Here is a 24,470-nt window from a genome sequence, read left to right as displayed (position 1 = left end):
GGAGCCGGCCCGGGCGGCCGCGGCTCCCCGTCGCTGCGGGCGGCAGGCAGCGGGCGGGGGCACGGCTCCCCGCGTCCTGCCGCCCTCCGCTTTCACCCGAAAAGCGGGCATGGCTTTCGGGTGCCTGGGGAAAGCCGCGCGGTGGGCGGCGCACCCGAGGACAGGCCGAGTGCTTGGTGCTGCGCAGAGGCCCCGGGGATGAAGGCACCCGCGGAGCCTGCGGTTAGACACAGAGCCCAGCAGGAAGGCGAGAAGCCACGCGGTCGCTGTGCACCAGCCACGCTGACGGGGCCAAAAGCAGGGATCAGGTTTTCCAAAGGAAATTCATAAACTAGAAGAACCTCGGAAAAGACCTACAAGACCTACCCAGTGCAGGACTCAAGTAGTTGGATCTAGCTGGCTTACCAAGAGAAGTGTAAAAAAGTAACTTGATGATAGACTGGAGACCCATACACAGGGTACATACAGCTTACAAGTGTTAACATTGATACATTTTTTCCTTCTGTTAAAAAAAAAAAAAAAAAAAAAGTACTGAAATTCCTCTTTAAACATAAAAGTCCTAAAAATACACTTTTTCTTATATATGCTTTAAAAGGCATCTGTGGCAATGTATATTTTTAGATACTCAGATGGCAAAATTAAAAAGTGTGACATACAATGCAGATACTTCACTTGTTTGCCTACTCCAGTTTTAGTTACTGTTCAAGTACATGTACAGATACTACCTTGGTTACACGATACAGTCAATCTTGTTCTAATTAACAAAATGGAAACGTAGTAACACGAGAAAGACCTATCGGTAAAGTGACTGTGCTTCCCAGTCCAAAACCAAACAATCATTGACCTGGAGTTAAGGTGAGGGGGGGAAAAAAAGGAAAAAAACCCAGAAGTCAATAGTCGATTAAAGACAGTTTCATAACTCAAATGTATCCAGAATCCAGGCTCCATATCCTTTCTTAGGCTTTGAGTGCTTGATCTGCAACCTTATTAAAGCTTTTAAGAGGAACACTAATAAACACCTACATGATTTGTAAATGAAGCTAAATCTCAGTAACAGACATCAGAAAACCCTGTCAAAACATGCATTACTGTAAAAAATAATTCTTCAAAAAAACCCACAATACATTTAAAATATATGTCAAAATGATGGTACSCAGGGGGCCTCACTTGCATGAAAGAACTTTCTTACACTTGCAAGAAATCTCAGCAACACAAAGTGGGCAGGAATGACTGCTATCAGCAGCAGTCATTCTTTACACATTACTGGAACCATYACTGCTGGATTTGTCAGAGAAAATTTGCCAAAACTTTGCAAATCTCACACATCTCTCTAATTAGAATGAAAAATTTAGTTCACGGGTGACAAGTATCAGTTAAGTTGTGTGTCTTTTTTATGGCAGCATATCAGTGACCCTTTCATGAGCAGACATAAAACATATCTTTTGTCACAGGTGTATTGCAGTTTCAGATGTACCTGTTGTCCCTCTCTCTTTGGCTAGTTGTACAGAACACATACAATTACCTTTGGTTATGAAAAATTCTTCTGAAAAGTCAAGTAATTGTCACAGATCTGCAAGCCACGCGGAGAAAAACTGCTATTTTGAGTGTGGACATTCCATATTTTGCTGAGGAGACAGGCCAGTCTCTTGTCCCACCAGTCCAGTTGTGTCTAGCTTGCAGCTATTAACAGTAACCAGCTGTGGCTAATTCAGCACAGAACCCTGCACTTCCTTCCTRCTCAATTTCTCCCTCTCTGAAATCAGTTCTAGTGAAACTGAAAGATGAGATCAGCAAAAGAGAGCAAAGAGAAGCTATGCCACTGTCAATTCTTCCCCAGTTTTAGGCCCACTTTGGAAATGGATCAAGATGCATCTTTCCTGTGGGAAGCAGCTAAACATCTGTTGTCTTTCAGCATGCAACACTGAGACAGAAGGCACCCAGCACAGTACAGTATTGATATTTTGAAGCTACAAGTAATATTTATGGTTTCCAGCTGTAAACAGTAGAAGTAATTTTGAGTTCTTCAATTTCAAAAATGTGGAAACATCATTCAAGATTTAAGTGCATTTCTGGTCTGGAAATTAATTTCATAAAATGACATTGCAGGGTTACTAAACTGGTGTCACTATGAAAACGTATTCACATTTTGATCATAAGATCTGAACTCAGACTTTTTTCTTGTTTATCATCATCAGTAATGAAGATCTTGTAGGTTAAATTACATTCCTTAGCAATCAGTTTATCCTAAAATTGTACCTGTGTAATGCAGCTGAAGACTAATGTGATTACATACRTTTAAAACCTAATTTGGAGGTAGTACTGGTGAAGTAAATAGAGGAATTCATCTAAATCTGTATGCTTTTTATCTAGATTAAAAGATAGCAAAATTTCTGTCTCTTAAATGTCATTACTTAAGTTCTCATTAGAAACTTCTCTGTTAGTTCTGAAGCAAAACAGCCTCCCATCAAGTTGGGAGACTTCTGATTACAGAACCTCTTACTGTTGCTGTAAAGCCTATAGCTCAAATCTTTGAGAGATCAACATTCAATTATTTTTCCAATGATTGTAATCATTTGGATTTGATCTGTTCCCTGAAATTACTATTGGGGCTCTATAAAGGCTCCTGATAGGCCAAGTGTGCAGAACTCCATATCTGTAAGTCATAGTACACTGCATTAAGACAATGAGCAATTTAGGGAAACCTAAGCCCTCATCTAATCTTTCCTTTTAGCAGATGTCCTTAAAATATGGCTTTAGCACAAGTTGCCAGTAAGAATCAGAGCGCTATGATGCAGTTGTGATACAGACAGGTATTTCTCATGATGTTAGCTCTACTGCAGCTTTTTTAATAGTTGACATTAATTGTGTTAACTTTAAGCTTCGATAAGTATTTGTAGATAAGTTCAGCACTATATGATCGTCTTATATCAAAGTACATTTTAAGCCATTCTATAGGGAAAGATGTGGGGAGCGGTTCACAGAACTCCAAATATTCTATATCTTAAAAGGCTTTTCTATTGATATTGGCTTCTTAATTTCATATATATCTTCTGTAGACGTAACAGGTTTGCTTTTGTACAAGATCAAAAGGGTCCTAAAAGCTGTTTATATAAAAAATTTCTTTTTTTTTTTGTCGTGCTTACATATAATCACTGAGCTCTCATTAATGTTTTGTCTACTGTTATAATTAAGATCTATGGAGAACAGTTTACAGTTTAAAGCATTTTAAAAGCAAAATGAAAATGAATATTTACAAAAAACCCTTTGTTTAAAATGGAAGCAAAACCATTTTTTTTTTAACAGAAGCAACCATATATAGAAGAGATTACGCTTCTGTGAAAAAACGTGACTGTGAGGTCAGATTAAAAATGTGGTATTTCAAGAAATGGCACTCTCCAATGTAAGATGAAACACATTCATCAGTGTTGTGACTCATGCATTTGCATTTCTAATACAAAGCACTAAAGCCACTAGAAACAAATATGATTACAGCAGAAGTGAATACTGATATTTTGGTTAAATAATCTCAACGGCAATTAGAACATACTAGTAGAGTACACCCCTTAAGCACTGCCCTGTTAAAAAAAAAAAAGAGAAAAAAAAAAAGAAGAAAAAGAAAAAAAAAAGATAGGAAAGGGTTTTCAGAGTATTATCCCAACATAGTTGCTGTTAGCTCAGGGGAAATAATACAGTAATATTGAACTCCTGCTGAGTATACACTGCTATATATTTTTTCTCTTAAATAACTGGTGTTAACTTCCTACTGTACCTATTCAGCTATAGTCAGGTCTGTTTCAGCTCAGGCTTGGGGCCACAGTCAAGGAAGAGTTAATTCCTCACCATTTTTGCAAGACCACATGCTAACTAAGTTTAAACATCACTGACAACTGGTAAACCCACAATGCTAGACCTGTTACCTTTACAGTCCCCGACTTCCCTGGACGCCAAAAATAAACTGCCACAGAGAAGGTTCCTTGCCTATCTGAAGAGTATTGGGGAAGTCTAATGGCATATTTGCAAAATAGAAATGTACATTTACAGAAGAAAGAAAGTGTGCAGTTGAAACAGTATTTAATGCTATTATTTGCCTAGGACACTCTCTGGGTCTTGTGAATAGCATACCTGATTTCTTTTTAGCTTGGCATTTCTTAGCTAGAGCCACTTTCTTTCCCTGAAATTCAGTAAAACAGAAATAATTACAAAATGCTCTAGAATCCACGTCTCATCAAATCAAATGTTATGAAAGTGAAAATGCCTYAGAAAACTGACAATGACTGCTTTCTTTAAACAGGACTTTCTGGCCAATTCAATCCTCTATATTTTTCAGTATCTGAAAACGGCAAGGCTCCTCTCCTTATGCTCACTGGCTGTTGCTATTTTGGTTTTCTAATGAAATCAGCATTCTGGCAAGCTGAATAGGAAAATTTACAAGAGGTAGATTCAATATTCTGAGAAAACTGCTGTGACRTTTCAAGGAATTTCAATTCTCTTTTTCAAATCAACTTAGCACTGTAAAACCTTCCAGTTCTTAAGGAGAAGAACCCTTAGAGAAGAACTGTAAATGAACATTATTATGAACGCAAAAGGACAGCAGAATGTTAGGCAAACATTTTTTTTTGCTTGCCATATATGTGGAATTTCTTAAATATATATTTCAATTATATATCAAGTTTATATTCAAAGGCATCTGAGGTAGTTTTGCTTTCACTGAGTTTCTTGATCACGTGTAATACTCATGATGTGTTAGTAGAACCTTGCCATATAGAAGTACTCGAACAAGTGTACTATCATAATTTAAGGAAAAAAAAAAACAAAAAAAAGGCTGGAACTCCATATCTGAGTAAGAAGCAGGCAAACTTTTCATAGCACACTAGCTATTTGATTAATTTACTGTCTTCTCATTGGAAAACATGAGGTGAATTTACAAAGTCCATTTTTTCCATTTGTTTTGTTAATAGCTCAGTACGATTTCAGCCACTGGTAGTGACCACTGAACACACTATAAGTATATTCTTATTCTTATTAGTCATATTTCTCCATATATTTGATAGCCTACTGTAACTCATGTGATACTGTTTCCTTTCCCAGACTAGTTGATACCACTAGCAGGGTAAGTTGGTTTCTACTTGTTCACATTGAGGGATATTCATAACTGTTGAATGAATTCATTGTATAAGAAAAACAACTTTAAAAAATCACTATGAAAGTCACTTCAGATGCAAATACTTCTGTGTCTCCTCATGCTGACATTCACTGTGCTTCTGCTTTCCACCACTGTTAATATGGGAGGAAAAAATACTGAATACTGTACCCGAGCATRCAAAAATGGCAAAGTTTTACACAGCAATAATGCAAGTTGCTCTCTGTTATTTGTAAAATTACCAGTATTAGTTGCAAGAATATTTATTTTTCAAAACACTGGTTTTGCATTATTTAGATACCTCTAATATCAACTAACTGTATCCCTCCCCATCACCAAAAAAAAAAWAAAAATCAGAATTAAGTCAAAGCAAATCAGAATTGGATCAAATAATCCATCATTTTATCTGAATGATAGAAGCAATGAATGGAGAGAAGGTGCCGCAAGCATCAAAATGACAAAGGGAAGGACCGAAATTTTACAGCACGCTTAAGCTCAAAGCACACAGACTAGATTTGCTCTGTGGATGCACAAAAACCTCTTGTTCAGGATTGCAGACAGTGGCAGTTGTCTAGAAATCCATGCCAAAACCAGCCATGCGGTAGATTATCACCTAAGAGCAGAAGCCTGTGCCAAAGACAGAAGGAACTGAGAAGTGTAAACTGGTTCTTGGCAAGAAGATACAGCGCAACAGGGAAGTACATAGGATCAGCAGGGGTTAAACATCAAGGTGTTTTTGGAGGGAAGACTTTTCTAATATAATCTGCTCCATTTGGAAAGGAATTAGTAATCAAAACAGAGAGTTGGAATTCTTGTTCATATAGCCAGTCCATGAGGGCATTTTGGAGTGCTTTTTAATCTCTTGCAGTTATTCACATGTGGGGTAAGGTTTCATGCAGGGAGGTCATTGGTATATCATTTTCATTGTTATGGTTTCTTTGGTCAGAATCCAAACAGAACCATCAAGATGCAGACAGAGGGAAATGTTAGCCTTATGCAGACATAACCTGATGCTGTAACAACATTTATGCACTGTCCTCTTGCTAGATGTTGTAGCTCTARCCACCAACATCAAAGACCCAGCGGGGCAAACACTGAACAACGTACAGTATTTGTGAAGTGGTAGGAACTGTTCTACGAAGCTTACAGCTTAACTTGTAGTATAGAGGAAAGATCTAACAGCGTACAAAAGGATACAAACTATCAAACTAAGCACTAACTATTTGAAAAGTTTAAGCTAATTTCTGGGTTACACTGAGGAGTGGCCATTTCTCCCATTTTACAGACCCAGATCAAAAGTTAAATGTGAATTTGCAAGTGTACAAACTGAAGCCAAGGTTCCTGAGACCCATGCTATATTATAACACAATTCTTCCTCTGCTTCTAGCTTTCTTGTTTTCAATACTGATAAATTCAATCATATGAGCCTTTCAAGTGAAAAACAATGCCTGCTTCAAATTGCAATGCAAAAATAGTTCATTTTTATGCTGGATCACAGCCATGCATGTAATCAGTCATTGTACTTCTTAAAAGCAACTAGTCAAAAGGAATTAATCACTTTTATGCTAGCTGACATGAAACAAAATTTAAAAGATTATATGAAATTTGATGTAGGTGAATATTCACCAGACTGTTAAATCTTCAAGATCTCTTCAATCTCCAAGTCCATGTTAAGCCATCACTTTGGTCTAATTCTTCACTAAACTATGTTTAAAATCTTGAGTTCTCTAACTGAGTATGATATGGTTACTCTGGATTTATGCCACTGTAGTACATCAGAACAAAGTTAAGCATGGTATATTTGTTTAGTCAATTAGGTAGGCATGAAAAGTTTGCACTGGGTTCTTTCAATAGGAAGAGGGAAATCATAAAAGCTGACTGCCCAAGACAAATAAATAGATAAAAGGTCTTGTATTAATTAACCTCCACTTTTAAATGATAATTCAAAGTGTAGGGTGAATTATTATGGCACAAGTGAGGAATTAAGATAAACATAGAACACCTACTTACATACTTGTTCAGTTCACGATCCAAGCTTTTGCACAGAAAATATAGCTTTGATCTCTGAAGGCTCTATTAAGAGGAATCTTGTGAGACCCTGTCCTGCCAAAAAGGGGAAAAATACCACAGAAATAAAGAAATATTTTTCTTTTCTCTTTAGAGACTTTTAGGGAATTCCTTCCCCCACCCCCAAAAGAAACCAAAATGTAACCATCTTATCTTTTGGGAGTCAAAATGAGATGGAGATAAACACCTAAAAGTCTTCCAAATCCTGAGAGAAAATCAATTTCTGCTTGCTAAATCCAAGTGATAAGTAAAAACAGCAGTGGAGTGACACATGAAAATATGAATTCCAGCCCTTACTTCAAGTTTAACAAAAAACAAATGGTTATTCCAACATTGAAGAAAATTTGTCCACATTCACAAATCTTGTAGTAAATGAGTTTTACTTTGTCCTCACAACAAAAACTCTGGGAGCTTTTGTAGCTATTTTGCACATTGATTCTTCTGAGTTATTCTGAAATCCATGTCTTTTCACACAGCTAACTGGTCCCTTTCACAAGGCATCTTACCTGCATCAGGATCACCTACACTTCCAAAGTGGCTACCAATACAAAGGGGTAGGAAAAAGGAAGGGAGCAAGTCTAGCTCCTATTGCAGTGTGCTGCTGGGGCATGGTGTGCACACCTGGAAATTCAAAAGCCTTCTCAATAGCCTTGAGAATACAGAAAAAAAAAATCTGTCTCTTTGAAAATATTTCCTGGTATCTGGAACTGCTTCTAGACTGAGTAGGACAAAGACCAAAGAGACATTAGAGCTCTGTTCTCCAAACTCCTGGCTCTTTACTTGACCTATCCATATCTTTTTAATCACTGTATTTAATGGTGACAGGTGTTTGGTACAGAGGATCCGTGACCTGTTCCACCTGGACATATCCTTAGAGAGCATATCTTCACTAAGCTACATACTGGCATGGTGAATTGTGGCAGCATGTAGAGTTTCAGTAGATACCTTTCTATATCAATTGCTTTTTATTGTGTCATCAATAGTAATGCTCAAGCCTACTAACTTAGTTTCTGTGTTGTGAAGGACCAAATCTCTTCTTTTGCTGTTTTCTCACAACAGTTCTTAAAACCACAATGATAAAGCAACTGCAAGGATGTAGGATGAGACACACTAATGTAACTGCTGAGAAATACCCTTCTGGTGATGGCATGGCAAACTTTCCATTTCCAGCTGAACTCAGCTGAYTCAGTCTTGCCTTCTTAGAGGACCATATATAGCTGATGGCAGTGTGAYCTATAACTAAAACACACCTGTTGACTAACAATATCTATATTAACTGCGTATGCAACCGGCTCAGGTCTCTCAGAGGTACTTTAACTTAATAATGAGAGGCATAAGAGGGATTATTGCTAGTTTACCATTAAGAGGAACATTGTCCTTATTCCTCTACATGGGCTACTTGCATTAATAAAGTTTTGCTTGTGACTCGAGTTACTATTACTCATTTGGGAGAGGAAACAGAGAGGTGGGGGAGATAAATAAGTAAAGTTTTGACCCTTCCTTAACATCTAAAACATTGTTAAACCTCACTGAGCTGGTATGGAGGTGAAAGTAACTTGTTTCTAGCAAAGCAACAACAAATTACTTCCCCCTTAAAGAGAAGCTTGTCCAAGAATTATTCTTCAGTGCCACTTACTTACACTTGGAAGACTATAGGCTTGCAGCTGTSTATTTCAGCTTGGAGAAAGAATTGCTTCAAGTTCTAAAACATCATTAAATGTGTTTTGTTTCYAAGAAAGCTGTTTTTTACAGGACATTTCTCTACTTCTTCCACTATACTTCATCTGGCATTCCTGAAGAAGAAAAGACTGAAGCAGGAATACTTAWAAAATTCATAACTGGTATCTTACCTATCACACAATAACCCTCATCAGGGTTTTGAATCTGAAGCCTTTACTTTCACTGGTAAGAAACACTACTTACATCTCTTATCAGTGTGGGCAGCACTTTCTAGTTTGGCCTTCAAGGTACTCAGGTCACTCTGAAAAAACTGTTGCATTTTTGTCCTCTTTTCTCCTCACAAAGAAGTCTGTATTAGTGTTTTACAACACCCTCATCACTATGCGTGTGTACTTTCYGTTAGGAATCCCCCTCTAGTTTGGAGTACGCTGCTAAGTTCCTCSTGCAATCAAAACATCTGGATTGTATTAATTTCTGTTGTAGGACAAGAGAAATTGMATGGGAAAAAAATGAAAAGCAATCAGCTTTAATGAATGTTAGCTGGAGCCGAGCATTTGAGTGTTCCATCAACATATTTCAMTTTGTCTGTTACTTTATACCTTTTTCTGAAAATGAAATCCTTTCCATGTGGTTCTGTTTTTTGTTGCTTCTAAAGTCAAGAGAACAAAAATTAAGCAGAAATGTATTTTTCTACTTAGATAAGGTTCGGAGAAAACGGCATTTAGCTCTCCATTCAAAATTTGCTTTTACTTTATACAACTGTATTAAGTTGTACTACTAAACAAGGAATGTTACTGAGCAATAATTTAGGACAATAACGTAGGCTAGGTAACCTTATATTATTCTTAGCTTGCAGAAGTCACTTTTTATTTATTTGTTCTAATCTGAAGGTATGTATTAGAAGAGACTGTATTTCGTATTTTCTTAAGTGACACAGCTGTGATTTTATCTTTTGTTCTGTTTAACTAGTTATATGTTTGCAAGTGCTTTTTCATTGTAATTATTAAACAAACAAAATGAAAAAGTACCAATTTGGGTTTTTTCCATGTTGATTCTCCCATTTGTCTAAAACCATATCCTGCAATAAATTATGTGATTTCTTAAATTGTTTATAGTGGATATAGTTAGAATCTACTAGAAAGCTGCTAAAAATAGCCATTTTTAGAGAATTAGCTGATCTTGATTTTATACGAAAAATATCAGAGAAAGAAAATGAAATGCATAAAAAGGAGAAAATGTACCATCTAGGTATTTACAGCAAAGTGCCACCCATAMATTAGAAACTGTGATATCTTCTCTCTCTTTCCTTTCCTCTTTACTAAGAAATGGGCTGAATGCTTTTGCATTTGTAAAGAAGCCTCAGACCTAGGATTCTACTGGAGGAAACCACGGGTTAAACAGCCACTGTTCTTTTATTGCTTAATGAAATATGGACATGTCTTGCTTCTTCTGGCATTTTTTAAATGTCTTCTACTACAGAACTACTTGATTTTAGATAAATCTTCTGAGAGTAAAACTGTTCAGGATCACAAATGGGTGCTATAATACGAAAAGAAACTATACAGACAAGTGACTGTAGATGAGGCAAGCAAAACAAGAYGACCACACAGTATTCACCCAAGAGCTTTAAAGGAATTCAAGACTGAAATAGCCATCTCTTATTTAAAACTGCCTTGTTACCTGAGACTACAGAGTGCCATAAAAAAAAAAAGGCAATCCAAGAGAGATTCAGAAAGCAACATGCCTGTAAACCTGATATCTATACCAAACAAATAGACAGAAACTATAATAAGAAATAGCAGACACCTGGATAAATATGACTTATCTGGGAAGAGTTAAAATGGCCTTCATAAAGGGAAGTCCTGCCTCACAAACCTAAAGCAGTCCTTTGAAGGGATGAAAAAACTTTGTAGATAAGGGTGATCTGACTGACCTTGGATTTACAAAAGGCTTTCAACAAATTCCCTCACCAAAGGCTTTTGAGAAAACTAAGCAGCTATACCATAAGACAGCTTATAAATATAAAGTGAAGCACATGGGGGGGGGGGGGGGGAAGGAAACCTCACATATAAAAAAATGAGCTTTCAACTGACTATCATCAGGCAAGATCTTGGGATTTTAGGAGATGGTTCCATGAAAACATCAGCTTAGCATCAGCTGAAAAAGCAAATCAGATGTTAGCAATGCTAGGGTGAGCAGTTAGAAAACAAAATAGAGAATATCACGTTATTGCATAAATCCTAATTTTGTCCACATTATGAACGCTGCCMTGTTCTAGCCACTGTCTCAAAAAGAACGTAGGAAAAATATAGAGGATCTAGAGAAAGGCAACTGGTATGAGGTAGCTCCTGCATAAGGAATGACCAGTTAGTCTAGTCCTCTTCTCTCTTGAAAACAGATGAGTGAGGGGGATATAACAAAGGTCTATAAAATAAGTGGCCTAGAAGAGCATGGCTATGAATCGCTTGTTCAGTTTCCTCTGATCCAAGAAGCAAAGGACATCAACTGAGACTGCATGATCTGGATTCAAATAAGAAGAGACGATTCTTCATGTTCCATTATAGTTAGGGATGACTTCCTGCAATGAGCTATAGATATAGAAAATTATGTGGCTCAAGAGGAGACTGGAAAACTTCATGGATAAGAAATTCACTGAGTGTTACAAAATACCCAGGAATTGAGGAAGTCTTTGAGTGGCAGCTGCTGGAGGCCACTTAGGGAAAGTATTGTATATTTTCCATGTTCTTATTTTCTTTCCTAAGCACCTATTTTTCATCTCCTATCAAAGAGAGAGGCTAGGTGGTCTCACTTTGCTCTAAGTATGGCTACTCTTAGGTTATCACAGCATATTCAAGCTAACATGCTAAATTTTCCGATTCACACTTCTTAAAAGCAAATGAGCAGTTGCAATCTGACAAGGGATTTTTTTTCATACAGAGCGCATCATACCAGATCAGATCCAAGCCAAAGCTTTGCCTTTATTTGGGGGAGGGGGGAGGAAAAACAAATATCAGTACTGCATGARGTCTGGTGTATGTCATTTGCCAAGTTTATAAAATTAATTTTTGTGACAAAAATTTTATCGGTTGTTGCCTAAACTTGAATCATTTGGCTTTAGTGAAAGTGATGGAGATGGTGGGAATGGTTAAATGGATGTGGCTGCTGCTATCTTTAAATTTTTTGGTTGCCTTCAAAAATTATCTCAACATTTATGCAAATATTCATGCTAAAACAGAGACCGAAATGACAAAAAAAACATGAATGACTCAGCTTTTATCATATACTTTTTATCATACTTTCTGACCAGCATTTAAAAATCCCAAAGGATGCAGAGAATGTAAAATAAGATAAGACTAGTAATAAAAAGCAAGACATGCTGAAGCATAAGCATTTAAGAAAGTCATATATGGTAAATGGGAGTTGTTAATGCCTATCGAGCATTATTTTTTAAGAGATAAGGAAAAAAGAAGCTTTAGGCCTCTCCATCATGGGAATAGTTAGTTACAGACTTCAAATGTTTTCTTTACTGAGGAACAAGCTACTAATTCTCTGTTAAAGAGAGAGAAAAAAAAGCAGTTTATTTGGAATTGTTGCTATAATAAACCTCAACACACTGACTAGAACAAATTCATTTCTTCTTGTCTCTGTTAAAATTAAGCATCACATAGATTTCAAAAATGAGAATCCAGCAGAGCATTAAACAACACTAATCAGTTTTAAGAATCCAAAAACAAGCACACAATGCTGTAAAAAACATTAACTTTTGCTAATAAGTTTCTCTAATGTTTYACTTTCTGAATAATTCCAACTTTATCTTGTCTTTTGCTATGATAAAATCAAATTTAAAGTGTATCTCTTTGCTCTGTTGCCTAAAAGAACTTACATAGATGGTGGGGGAATTAGCTTTAAGTAACAGCAACTACTGACACTTCAACAGCTATATGGAAGCAGTTCATATACAGCATAGAATAAAATCATACAGCTCCTGGTGTTCTGATTCCTTCATATCTCCCTCTGCCCTGATAAGTGAAGACAAAAGGAGGTTGTTCCACTTTAGCATTTTACACAGTCTCTTTTACAGGTAAAGGATCAYAAACTCCCATCAAATATGTGACCAGCCAAATGCAGATACGTGTAATTATGGTACCCTTTAACTTATCTTCTGTAAAACCATATGCAGAAGTTCAGAAGCAGAGATAAGATCTGATTATTCCTTTTACTAAAATGATATAAGAAAACCTAAATACAAGCTCTGAACACCCTAGCAATAATTAAATGCACAAATTTAGTCATAAACTTATAATATTTGAAAGGCTGATGCATTATGAAATTTACTTTGAAAAAACATATTTATTTTTGTATTTACCAGCATTTCATAGGGCATTTTTTTGCAGCTATATGCTATGGATTTTTATTGGCATAAAAATATGTATAAAAATTTTTCTTTAAGAAGCAAAAGGGAGAGAATTTTGTCTAAGGCAAGATGTTGCTCAGGGCAACATTAGGCCCACATTTTCCCTAGTCCTCCTCTTGCTGCTGATGTATTTGAAGAAGCCCTTCCTGTTGTCCTTAACATCCCTTGCCAGACTCAATTCCAACTGGGCCTTAGCCTTCCTCACCGTAYCCCTACATACTCTGACTGCATTCCTATAATTCTCCCAAGCAGCCTGTCCCCTCTTCCACATTCTGTGTATTTTCTTCTTCTGTCTGAATTTGGCCAAGAGCTCCTTGCTCASCCATGCAGGTCTCCTGCCCCTTTTGCTGCACTTCTTACTCATAGGGATGCACCACTCTTGAGCTTGGAGRAAGTGGTRTTTGAATACTTTTTGGGCTACYTTAGTGCCTTTAGAGGCCAGATAAAGGGCTCAAGTGCCTAAAAGGCTGTCTCCTTTTTCCAGCTGTAATGTTTCAGTCTAACAGAAGATTCTGTCTCTACTCCGGTATTTTGCCTAACGGTCTTTAAAGAACATTGCTGTAACAYGGGGAAGCATCGCTCTATGGACATTGAATTGACAGAGACACAAGCCTGGGTTACTAGGTACTTAGTTACACATTCTCCTAGCCTAAGTGCCAAGTATTTCCTCTTTTCCTGACATCTCTGAAGACATAGAATCAGCCACCTGCAAACACTATGTACAGGGACCTGGGTGGAATTCAGGCTGTGTGGATCTGAGGTTGGCCCCTAGCAAAAACTGAGCATCTAACCAAGAGACATTTGCTTCCAAAACKAATACAGCAGTTAAAGATGTTTCTGCCTATCTGCTGAACACCCTCCCTTCAAATCAGCTTCWTTGGAAATGCAGCATGATTTGAGCCAAGCTAACTGACTTTGTGCTGAGGCAGACCATGAGCACTCATSTTGTCTGTTATCAACACTCAGCTAGGACAATATTCATCCCTTTCTAAAGGACAGCAACCTTTTAAACAAGAACTCACCTGTTTGTCTACATTACCCAAAGTCAACAACAAAGAACATAACTGAACCCAGGATTTGAATTTCCCAGTTAATTAATTTCCTACTGAATCATTTTTTTTCTCAGGCTTACAATGAAATTCTCCTTTGGTGATACAAATTCAAATCATCTGTTGATAGCATCAGTACATCAAATTGCTACCTCATTTCATTAATCCCCTTCTCTCCCCTGGTGGGAAAGGCAACAATATGCATAAGAGCAGGTGTTACTAGAATCCAAGAATCCTTTGGGCCATTGCTAGATAGTAGYGCACTATAAATTACACTGGAGCCACAGAGAGCCAGTAAAATAAGCAATACCAGGATCAGGAAATTAAAAAATTACAAAGCTTTTAGGCAGAGGGGTATATATACATTCTGCAAAAAAGTGCATATGGGGTAGACAGGAAAACCCTAAATGTAGCTTTCAATCCAAGTGTATCATTTATTCAGGTGATGTGCAAGATGTTTCACTTGAGATTCTACTTTCTTYTTTGTTTGGAGTATGAGTGCAACAGGGAAATTAGAGTTTAAAATGTCTGGCATCACTTACTAAAGCAAACTTATGTCTTAAATCATCACTAGGAGATTTACAGTACTTCTTGCTGTTGTTTTGATTTAACTGCCACAAGAGCCCCATGTTTAAATATGGCCCTTTCTGCCCCACAGCTGAGTTTTTGTGTGCGCTTCCTCAGCGTTACTTACTTGACTGCGAAGATGGGCTGAGCGTACGAGTCTGACGACAGAGTGGGCTGTGCCTTTCATCCGTGAGAGCTCTTCCATTCTCGTGAATGACTACATTAGTCAGCGCAGTCYGCAGCAGCAGCAACAGTGTGGTGCTCTGGGTCTCCAGCTCTGCCTGGCAGACAAGTCTCAAGCTCGCTGAACAGCTGCGAGGCAACTTTCCATCTTCTTCTGCGTATGAACACTGCCTAACTGCAGCACGAAAATGGGCACAGGGGATTATATCTGCATTGCTATGAGTGGAGGGGCGCCTTGGGGCTTTAGATTGCAAGGTGGCAAGGAGCAAAAGCAGCCTTTGCAAATCGCCAAGGTAGGATCATGACAGAAAGATGTTTTCAGTGTTTTGTGACAAGGAGAGAAGACAGTAGTCTGTCTAAAGAATCTGACTGTGATGCTTGTCTGAATTTGCTAATGTGTTTTGCAGAGCTTCTACAGGTACTGATTGTTTGTGGTTAATAAAAAGGAATGATAACTTTTTGATATATTTCAAGTATTTCAAATATTTTCTTGAACGTAAAAGGTTTGAAACTTCTGAGGTGGTATGTGCCTTTCAGCTCCTATTTGATTTGCACTGCGTTTTTGAAGGCATGCAGCATATTATAAAACTGAATCTCATATTAGGAAATGCTGGTTTTCATCTATTTGTCATACTTTTTATAATCTAGGCATAAAATAAATACAGTTTATCATGAGAAAATGCTCTTACTATTTTGGGAATCCTGGAAATCATTACACTGAGTTATCTCTGTTTTTGGAAAGTTATCCGGTCTTAAGAACAGCTTTAATAGATACCAAACATTCCCTCTTGTATTTCATGAACAACACTGAAAGTTACTGAACACTTCATAGATTATCTCTGTATATAAAATGAAAACAAAACAGAAGTAGAAGTTTCAAATGCATAAAAAACACATCCCTCAAGCACTGGTAACCCCAAATTACAAAAACAAAACTTTCAAAAAGTAGTTTTGCTAAAAACCAGAGCTCATTCCATTTCAACACTGAAGATTTGTCAGGGTTATTAAGGCTTATGTAACTGTATGGAGCTGCCTCTGTCTCCCTAGACAAGGGGCACAAATGCTCTGGAATCAGCACATTACCACTGGCTGAAGCAGCACTGGGACTGATGACCATACAATTAATTCTGCCTTGTTAGCTTGAGATCTAAAGATTAAAACGTATCTTAGGCCAAAAAAAGAGAGAGAGAGAAACAAGATGACTAATGACTATGGAACTGCAGATCACCTTTTTGTATTTTGGTAATCCAGTACATTCAGTTTTCTTAATTTTTTAATATTTTGATATACTCTTTTAGGTCAGTAACTTAGCTATTCATGCTCTTAATTTTTTGAACTTTTTAAAGTCAGTACACTTATTAGTTAGGTATAGTTAACTTACTGGATCAGTTAGTTTTTCACAAATATCAGAAAGAGTATGTGCAAGTACACCTCATCTTATAAAAGATCCTTTTAGTTCCTCTGTCAAGAAAATAATGTCTTTCACTAAAATTTTGAAGGATTTTCAACCCATAATACTAATCATATTCAGTAATAGAGCTGTGATTTATTGAGCATATATATCATTTTTGCTTTATAGTGATGATTTTTTTGATTGTTTTAATATTTTGCAAAACTTGAACATGTTTAAATTTTTTTCCAACTGATATGCAACTGTTGCTTTGCATGTAAATCCACTGATGATAGTAGAATTCTGCCATCTAGTGAAACTTCTAGCTAGAACTTCAAAAATTATAAATAATGGTGAAAGGCAAGCGGCCTTCATTATGTAAAACCAAAACTAAAAGCACAGTAGTTTGAACACAAGACTCTGAAAAAGCTCTGGTATTTCAGATACAAATGAGCTAAACCAGTGTTTTTTTCATATTTACATCCTAGACAGGGGCACTTGAGCCTGGGACCTATCTTAAAAAAAAAAAATCACCAAAATTTAAAGTTTGAGAACTAGATAAATGATAATAGTTGTGACTTACCTCTAATAGGAAAATCCACCATTAGAACATATCTATTTTTAGAAAATATATCAAAGAAGCATGAGTTTATTTCCTTGCAAATGCAATCAATCAAAAGGCTAAGTAATACAATACGACAGACTATCCTTTGTAACAGTATGCGTGTCTGCAGAAATAAGTATTATAAACATTCAGAGGTACTGCTGGTAGATCGGTCAGTTTATAAATTCCAGATCATTTATTTGGCCRTGCTTATGATTTGGTCCAGGTCAGTGGGATTTGAAAACTGACACTGGTATCTGGCTGAAAACTTGAAACTTAAAAGTCGACAGGCCATAGCTTTCTTCGGGGCTCACTCTGTCGGGTGGCTTCAGCATCCTCCCCGGGAAGCCCAGGCCCTCTGAGGGGCTTGGGGCTCCAGGTCAACCACCGCTGCCAGGCCCACGCACAGCAAGGCAAGGTGGGGGGCTCCAGCTACAGTGTACGTGACCCTTCTTGGGGAGAGGCAAAGCCTTCAGCTTTTCTTTTGTTATCGATGAAAACAGAAACTAATAACACAAGAAACGATAAAAGATTACCCAACTACTGCGTAGTACGCTTCCTACAGGCTCCAAGATCCAAGGAGCCAGGGTTGTGTTTCCCAAACAAAACCAAATTCTTCTTCTTCTTTTATGTGTGAAGTTCAGYTTCTCCACTGGTGCATATTAATGTAGCTCCATGGAACCAGTGGGTCATTGCCAATTTTCTCCAAATCAGCATTTGATCAGAAGTGTGTATTTCTGGCCTTGGTGTCTCAGCCCGCAGGAGCTGGGAAAGCTGCACAGGGGCTGCTCTCATGGCTGCTGAGCACCACCTGAGYGCAGTTGCCCCCCAGGAGTTGCAGAGGGAGGTGCTCCCAGGCCCCCATCGTAAGCAGAGCAMTAGCTGTGATACAGGTCTTATGGGGAGGTGGATGCGAAAGAGAGGGAAATGAGATAATCTAGGAAAGAGTAGCAGTCTACAAAAATCCAGACTCCTTGCTTATCTACTCTTCTGACTGAAGAAACATACTCTATTTAAGGCAAAAAATAAATCATTGCTGTTCAGTACCATAAGCAACTTCTCTCAGGTTATGTTTGCTTTTTAAAAGTTGTTTAATTGTATTTATTTTAAAAGGGGCAAAACATAATAAAAAACTATTGTTTGCTGCCTACCTCTTGAATAAATGCAAATAGAATTACTCCTAAAACCAATGAAAGCTTTGACTATAGGGTAAAGTATCATCTTTCATTACCATGCTAAGTATTAACAGAGAGGTAGAGACAAACTTCATCCCTTCCTCCCAAAAATCTTGGTATTTTTTTCTCACAAGCACAAAAAATAGTAATTAGTTTTCACAGGCAAATAAYCCTACAACCATTAACTTCGGTTCGAGACATTTGAATAATTTTGTTTCATCTGAGACAGCAACAGATGGAGACTTTTTTTAGTAACATAGATATCATTTTGCTTTCGCTTATCGCTTATTCAAAACATTTTTAAAATATTTGACTAATTTTCTGTACAAACTGTTTAACAGCCTTCCCCCTTGCAAAACCTCTTGTACCTCAAGTCAAATTAATTTTTTATTATATCCACTAACAAATTATTCTTAAAAACTTATTTTCAGTTAAAAAGAATTTACACATTCTATGGACTGTTCACCTAAACTACAATGCCTTAAAAAATACATGTTTTAAATAAAGTGTCACAGGTACATACTATGCTGAAGAAGGACATCTAACAGAATGAATGTTCTGAAAAAGGAATGACAATCAAGAGTATTAGACCAAGAAATACATTTTTTTTAATCAACTGTCCTGTGTACATACCAAGATACTAAAAAATATCAGTATTGTATTGCATTGTAGGATAGCACTTTAAATGCTTCCCAAACCACTGCACGGTTCTGAAATTTCAGGACAGTGACCCTAGGAGGCTAAGAAGTCAAGATACAGAACAGCAAAGTGGCATTTGATGTCTTTTCTGTTGCCACCATAACATACATGAAAGAATAGTTTCTTTCTGTATATTATGTATTAAAAATTACTTCTAATTTTTAATTTATAAAATACATAAAAGCTGTATGTTCAAAACTATGGATGATTTTGCAGACTAGCATTTGAAATAAATTTCTATGAGTGTTTCTACTAACACTTAACAATATCAGTTACATTATATATAGTGAAGCTATATTCTTTGTGATGCATCCCTGTTGYAACAGGTAATTTAATGGACTTTCCCTAGAGATGATTTTGATTTATAATTCATCTACAGTGAAACACCATTAAATTATTTGGTTGCAGTAGAGATATATTCTGTTCAGCATATTCCTGAACATATTTAATTAACTTGTTTGTTTCTGTCACAGTCTTGCTAATTTAAGTTTGGGAACTAAACCGCATAACTCTACTATTCAAGCATCATGAGTCCCACTACTCAGACCTCTAAGCATTTCAAAGGAAACTCCATCATCTTCTCCATATCAGTATCTTAAAAGTAAAAATGAACAGATTCTTAAAAATCCCTATGTTTGATTATGTTGTAGGTTTTCATGCTTGAGACTTCGGGGAAATTAATGTCATTTAGAATGCTGCCTCACTTGTTAATGATTTCAGATCAGATCTGGAAGTACTCAGTCAATATGTAATATATAAATATATATTTATAWGTACATACACAGGTATCCACCAAGAAAGATCTCTTCAAAAGGCACCATGTTATCCTATTTTATATCTACGAGAGCATTGATCCTGATTGCTCCCAGATTCCTCAATGGCAGAACAATATGTAGTACACAGGGAAGCACATAGCCATTTTTATAAAGTGCTAGTACGACCTTGTGTACTTTTTCAGCAACACTACATTCTTAGCAAAATAAATTAGTAAAATTTCTATTGCTTTAATTTTCACCATGCTAATTTGCTAATGCAGAATTACAATCATAATGCCTACTCTCTAACAAAGTAATTAAAAAAAGAATATTTTAAAATGATTTCCAATGTGATTTTGCACCCCCAAAATTTTGCTTTTCCACAATGGACATTTGCTTTTTTCAAAATATGCAAAACACCATGCAAAACCTTTATTTTTTTGCATTATCTCGTTAATGTGAACTGTAGTCCTAGTGAATATTTTGCCTATTTTCATAATAGACTTCTGCTGCTGCTGCTGCATAGACAGTAGTTTTACCTTTGGCTTAGTAAAGACATGTGACAACTGTCTGCCAAGTTATTTCAAACTAGTGCACTTGTCCAGCAAAACTCTCCAATTTCTATTCAAGTCTGTTTCACTATTTTGGATTCAACAGAACGTGAAACTGAAAGTGAAACTCCAAGGGTTGAAAACAACCTGAACACAGGACGTAAAAAGTTGATGTTTAGATACAATTACTCAGTGCTGGATGTATACAGAGATAGGATCTACTGTGTCAGATTTTGACTTTCTCCCTGCATTTATCTGAAATACATGACACATGCAGAGTGACACTTTCATCAAGGTGACTTTCATGTTTAGTCTGGTAGAGGAAAAAACAAGCGATAAGCCACATGAACAGAGTTATGCTTTTGATCCTGAGGCTAGGCAAGGCAAGGCACTGTCTTCAGAGGTATGTTAGCAGCTGGCCCATCCACAAAAAACATCATTGCTGCTAGGATTAAGGAAACTCTTTCAAGTTCATGTCATTCTCATACATTTTCACCACTGATGCATGCTGACACTGCCAGGCAGAAAAACTGGATTAGCAGAAGCAGGGATTCTGCTCACTGCAATCTAGCTGCGACGTGGTAAATGTGCCCAGGCTCCTAGTTCAGCCCAGCGCTAAGGCACCCCGATGAGCACGAATCACCAGTTACTGCAGCAGGGGTTTCTGCTCCCCTGTTTGCCTCTGCCCTGGCGGTATCCTCCTCCCAGTGAGACGCAGTTAAGAGATGGTTCTGGATTTGGGATCATATCCAGATGGCATTAAAGGCAGAGCTGGAGCTCGGGTGCCGGCTGCTTCTATAAATGTACTAGTTAATGCATAGTCAAGTAAAGTCTTAGTATACACTTGTGTGTTTGAAATAAAGATGCGCAGTATGCTATGTAAAGGCTCAGTACTGAACTAACATGACCCTGTTGATATTTCCTTATTTGCATCAATTGACATTTAAACAAAATTTAAATACAACTTTACACTAATGTAGACAGAACAAGCCACATTTGAAACATGCTAACTGAACTTTGGCAACGGAGAAGGGAAGTTTGTAGTTGACCTACAGGATTTTAAACACAACTTGCCTTACTTGGACTGTATTTAAAACTATTGGTTTAATTTACTAGCTAATACATTTCCAAACATAGTTTGTTTTCCCAGCCTGGACAAAYTCTTACTCTCAAATTAATTCTTCAGACCATCTGACATAGCCTGTATTTGCTCATTTTCTGAGGCATATTTACTTATTTTTTTGCACAATGAATTATTTGGAAGATTGTGTTTTTTCTTTTTTCTGGAAAAGATTTTGAATCCTTTACCAGCTTTGACCCAATTTATTAACTGATAAAATTTTGAATATCAGATAGCCTAATTCAGCCTCCATTTAAGTACATGACAAAAATTCCATTGGCTTTACAGAGGTTAGGTTAATTTATTTTGCCAAATGAAGGGAAAAATTAAGTTTCCCAAATCTAACTAAAATGRATCACTGTTAAATAACCCTGTTCAAGAAAACCTGTCACTGCTAGTTAGAGCCAGAAAAATAATGAAGAAAAAACGTTCATATACCTTTACCAGCAAAGGTTTATTTGCACTTCTCAAAGTCTGCGTTCTGTGTTTTCTAGTTCCAGACTTTTGCATTCTAGCTGTTGTGCCAATGGAAACGTTTAGAACTGAAGTCCTATCTATTCGTTCAGGACTGCAGGCTGAACTAACATGATTGTACACCCTGTWTTGGAGATACAGAACTATATACTCAGCTGGTTTTGGCATGCTTTCCACAGTATTTAGGCAAATACAGCATGCTTTGGATATATTCATTCATAAGCATTCACTGGTGCCTGTTTTTAACAGACACATTTCCAATTCTCATGCTAGGAGAGTTTTCAATACGATAGAACGAACAGTATAATTCACACTGATTTAAACCAAAGAACCTAACCCCCCCCMAAATTGTACTCCTACTAAATTAAATTAGCTGCTCTGTACAGAGCTTTGTTTCATTGTTTAGGTTCTTTGCTGGAAATATTTAAAACACTGCGTGATGTCATTATATTTTATAGTTTTCTATTTTCTGCCATTGTATTCTTATAGTGAATATTAAATAGTAAGACTTTCGGCCAAGCTCACAATAAAATATCGCAACAGGAAATGTTGTTTACAAAACTCTCTAGGATTGTACCAGATCGTTTCAGAGGATACAGCTAGCAACTTATGCATACTATAGAAGAGCATTCTTCCAAATACAGAACTTAGTGTGCTTCATATTTATTTTTTAGAGTAGAAATTATTGTAAGGCACCACATTTCATGGGTTAAATGCTCACCACTCTATGAAATACCACTCAAAGATAGCTTCTACTTTAAGAGGAACAATTCTGTGCCTGCAATTAACTATGGACAAAAATGATAACATTTAGATTGCAACCAGTACTTCCAAACACTGTTTGCCGGCTGGAAGAAAACCGGCAGTAAAAAAAAGACTTGGATATCAGCTTGCAAGTTTAAAATTTCAACCTAAAGTACAGAATTTATATAGTGGATTTCTTTTTTCTTTTCTGTAATTTTTCCCATCTGCCCTGTTCCATCAGAATCTGCAATCCTCTGTCAATGTGGATATTAGGATGAGACTCGAACGCACAGTTAGATTGAAAGACTTTAGCGAGCACCAAAATCAAAGTGCTACTTGTTGGTTACTTGCCAATGTACAATGTTGAGCATGGGAGCCAAAAACCTTTGAAATGTCTCAACACTTWGCTCTCAGTGGGGTGCTAAGAACAGCAAAGTGGCTGCTTTATTTGTTACTTATGTGGAAGGTAAATTGCATTGAAAAACCATCTCTAAGCTTTCCAGAGCTGATGGGCTTATATGCTGAGCTCCCTATCATCTGCTGCAGCCCTATGGCACAGCACAGGAACTTCTTTCTTGTTTGGTAGGGAAACTCTATCTACAAGTCTTCTTTACACTCTCACAGAAAGGTATTTTGAAGTCTTTATGTTTCTTCTTTGCTTGATACCTCCTTTCTACATCTAGTTTGCAGCATCTAATATGCTGGTAACATCTTGCTTCAAAAGAGTAATGTCATCTGGACTCTGTAGTTTTAGAATTACTATTTTATAAACTTGCCTTTATGCATGTGTATTTCAGAAGTATGACCCCATKTAGGAAGCTGGGTTCTTTAGTTTTTGTAAGCATGTTTTATACTACAATTCACTAGCAGGCCACGGGCTGGTTGGTAAAAACTATGAGCAACATAGACAAGCTATGGTTTTCTATACTGATCCTCTGTCTGTCTTGCTGGTTTCATTTGTGATATTTTCTATATGAACATGGCAAGTATGGCATAAAGTGCTACATTCAAGAATTTCAAGAAAGAATATTTCTAAAATAAAGACAAGACAGTAATGTGTCTATTGTGGCACTCCACAGTAATAGAAAGAAAAACAAACCGAATGACAGGGAAGCATAATTAAATGAGACTAAATACTCCCTTCCTATCACTATGCCTAATACAAGGAGTATGAGAAACTAATTGTGGTCTGTAGGCAAAGGTGTGAAAGCTGAATCTTTGTTTCAAAATCCAAACAGCTCAAACTGCTATAAAGGAAGCCTTAAGAAAAGAGTTACATTTTTCCCATGAACTCAGTGGGAGCTTTGCCACTGACTTAAAAGGGCAAAGGATTGGGCCTTAGTATGTAAACTATAGTGTAGTTATTTAATTAGAAGCAGATATAAAAATCCTCATAGGGAAGGGTGTAGCAGTTTTAGCTAGAGAACTGTTTAGTGAAATATTCTGTGTTTAGCAAAGTGATTCCTTTCAAAGGAATAAAAAAATCCACGTAAAAACAGACTTAAATAATGTAATTTTTTTCAGTTATTCAAGCAATTGTGCATTTGACGTACATGCTGACTTAGAAGTCTTTGAAAGTATAAATATAMTCCCTTGAGATGAGGACATTTCAATCTACATTTATGAGAAAGCAAAATTGTTACTAGTGATAGCACTAGACTTGCATTACCAGAAACCTTCATTTATAAAGGACTGGTACTGTATTAGCGTAGGAGGAAGTTTAGGCTGTGGACATGTCTGTCTCAGTTGCAAACCTTTACATTGTTGAAGGGACTATTTGTAACTACCCTCTTTATTCTTTCAGCTCTGCCACAGACAAGTCTGAGTTAAAATGAGCAGGTATTTCTTAATTTAAATA

General features: G+C 37.0%; 2 protein-coding genes across 3 annotated transcripts in view; one reads left to right on the top strand and one right to left on the bottom strand.

The window, feature by feature from the left end:
* Positions 1–24,470, bottom strand: part of SEC24D (SEC24 homolog D, COPII component) — a 137,824-nt gene that overhangs the window by 54,309 nt on the left and 59,045 nt on the right. The gene's annotated exons all lie outside the window — the stretch shown is intronic.
* Positions 15,132–24,470, top strand: part of SYNPO2 (synaptopodin 2) — a 96,063-nt gene continuing 86,724 nt past the window's right edge. For both annotated transcript variants that reach the window (XM_085323916.1, XM_085323915.1), the window contains exon 1: positions 15,132–15,393. In XM_085323916.1, coding sequence (XP_085180042.1) covers positions 15,289–15,393 — 105 coding nt within the window. In that variant the 5' untranslated portion in view covers positions 15,132–15,288. The remainder of the gene's footprint in view (positions 15,394–24,470) is intronic.

The sequence above is a fragment of the Rhea americana genome, unplaced genomic scaffold (genome assembly GCF_003343005.1).
Source record: "Rhea americana isolate MKP2758 unplaced genomic scaffold, rheAme1 scaffold_89, whole genome shotgun sequence".
Taxonomy (NCBI): Eukaryota; Metazoa; Chordata; class Aves; order Rheiformes; family Rheidae; genus Rhea; species Rhea americana.
The sequence above is the reverse complement of the archived record's forward strand: the minus strand, read 5'-3'. Positions and strand labels throughout refer to the sequence as shown.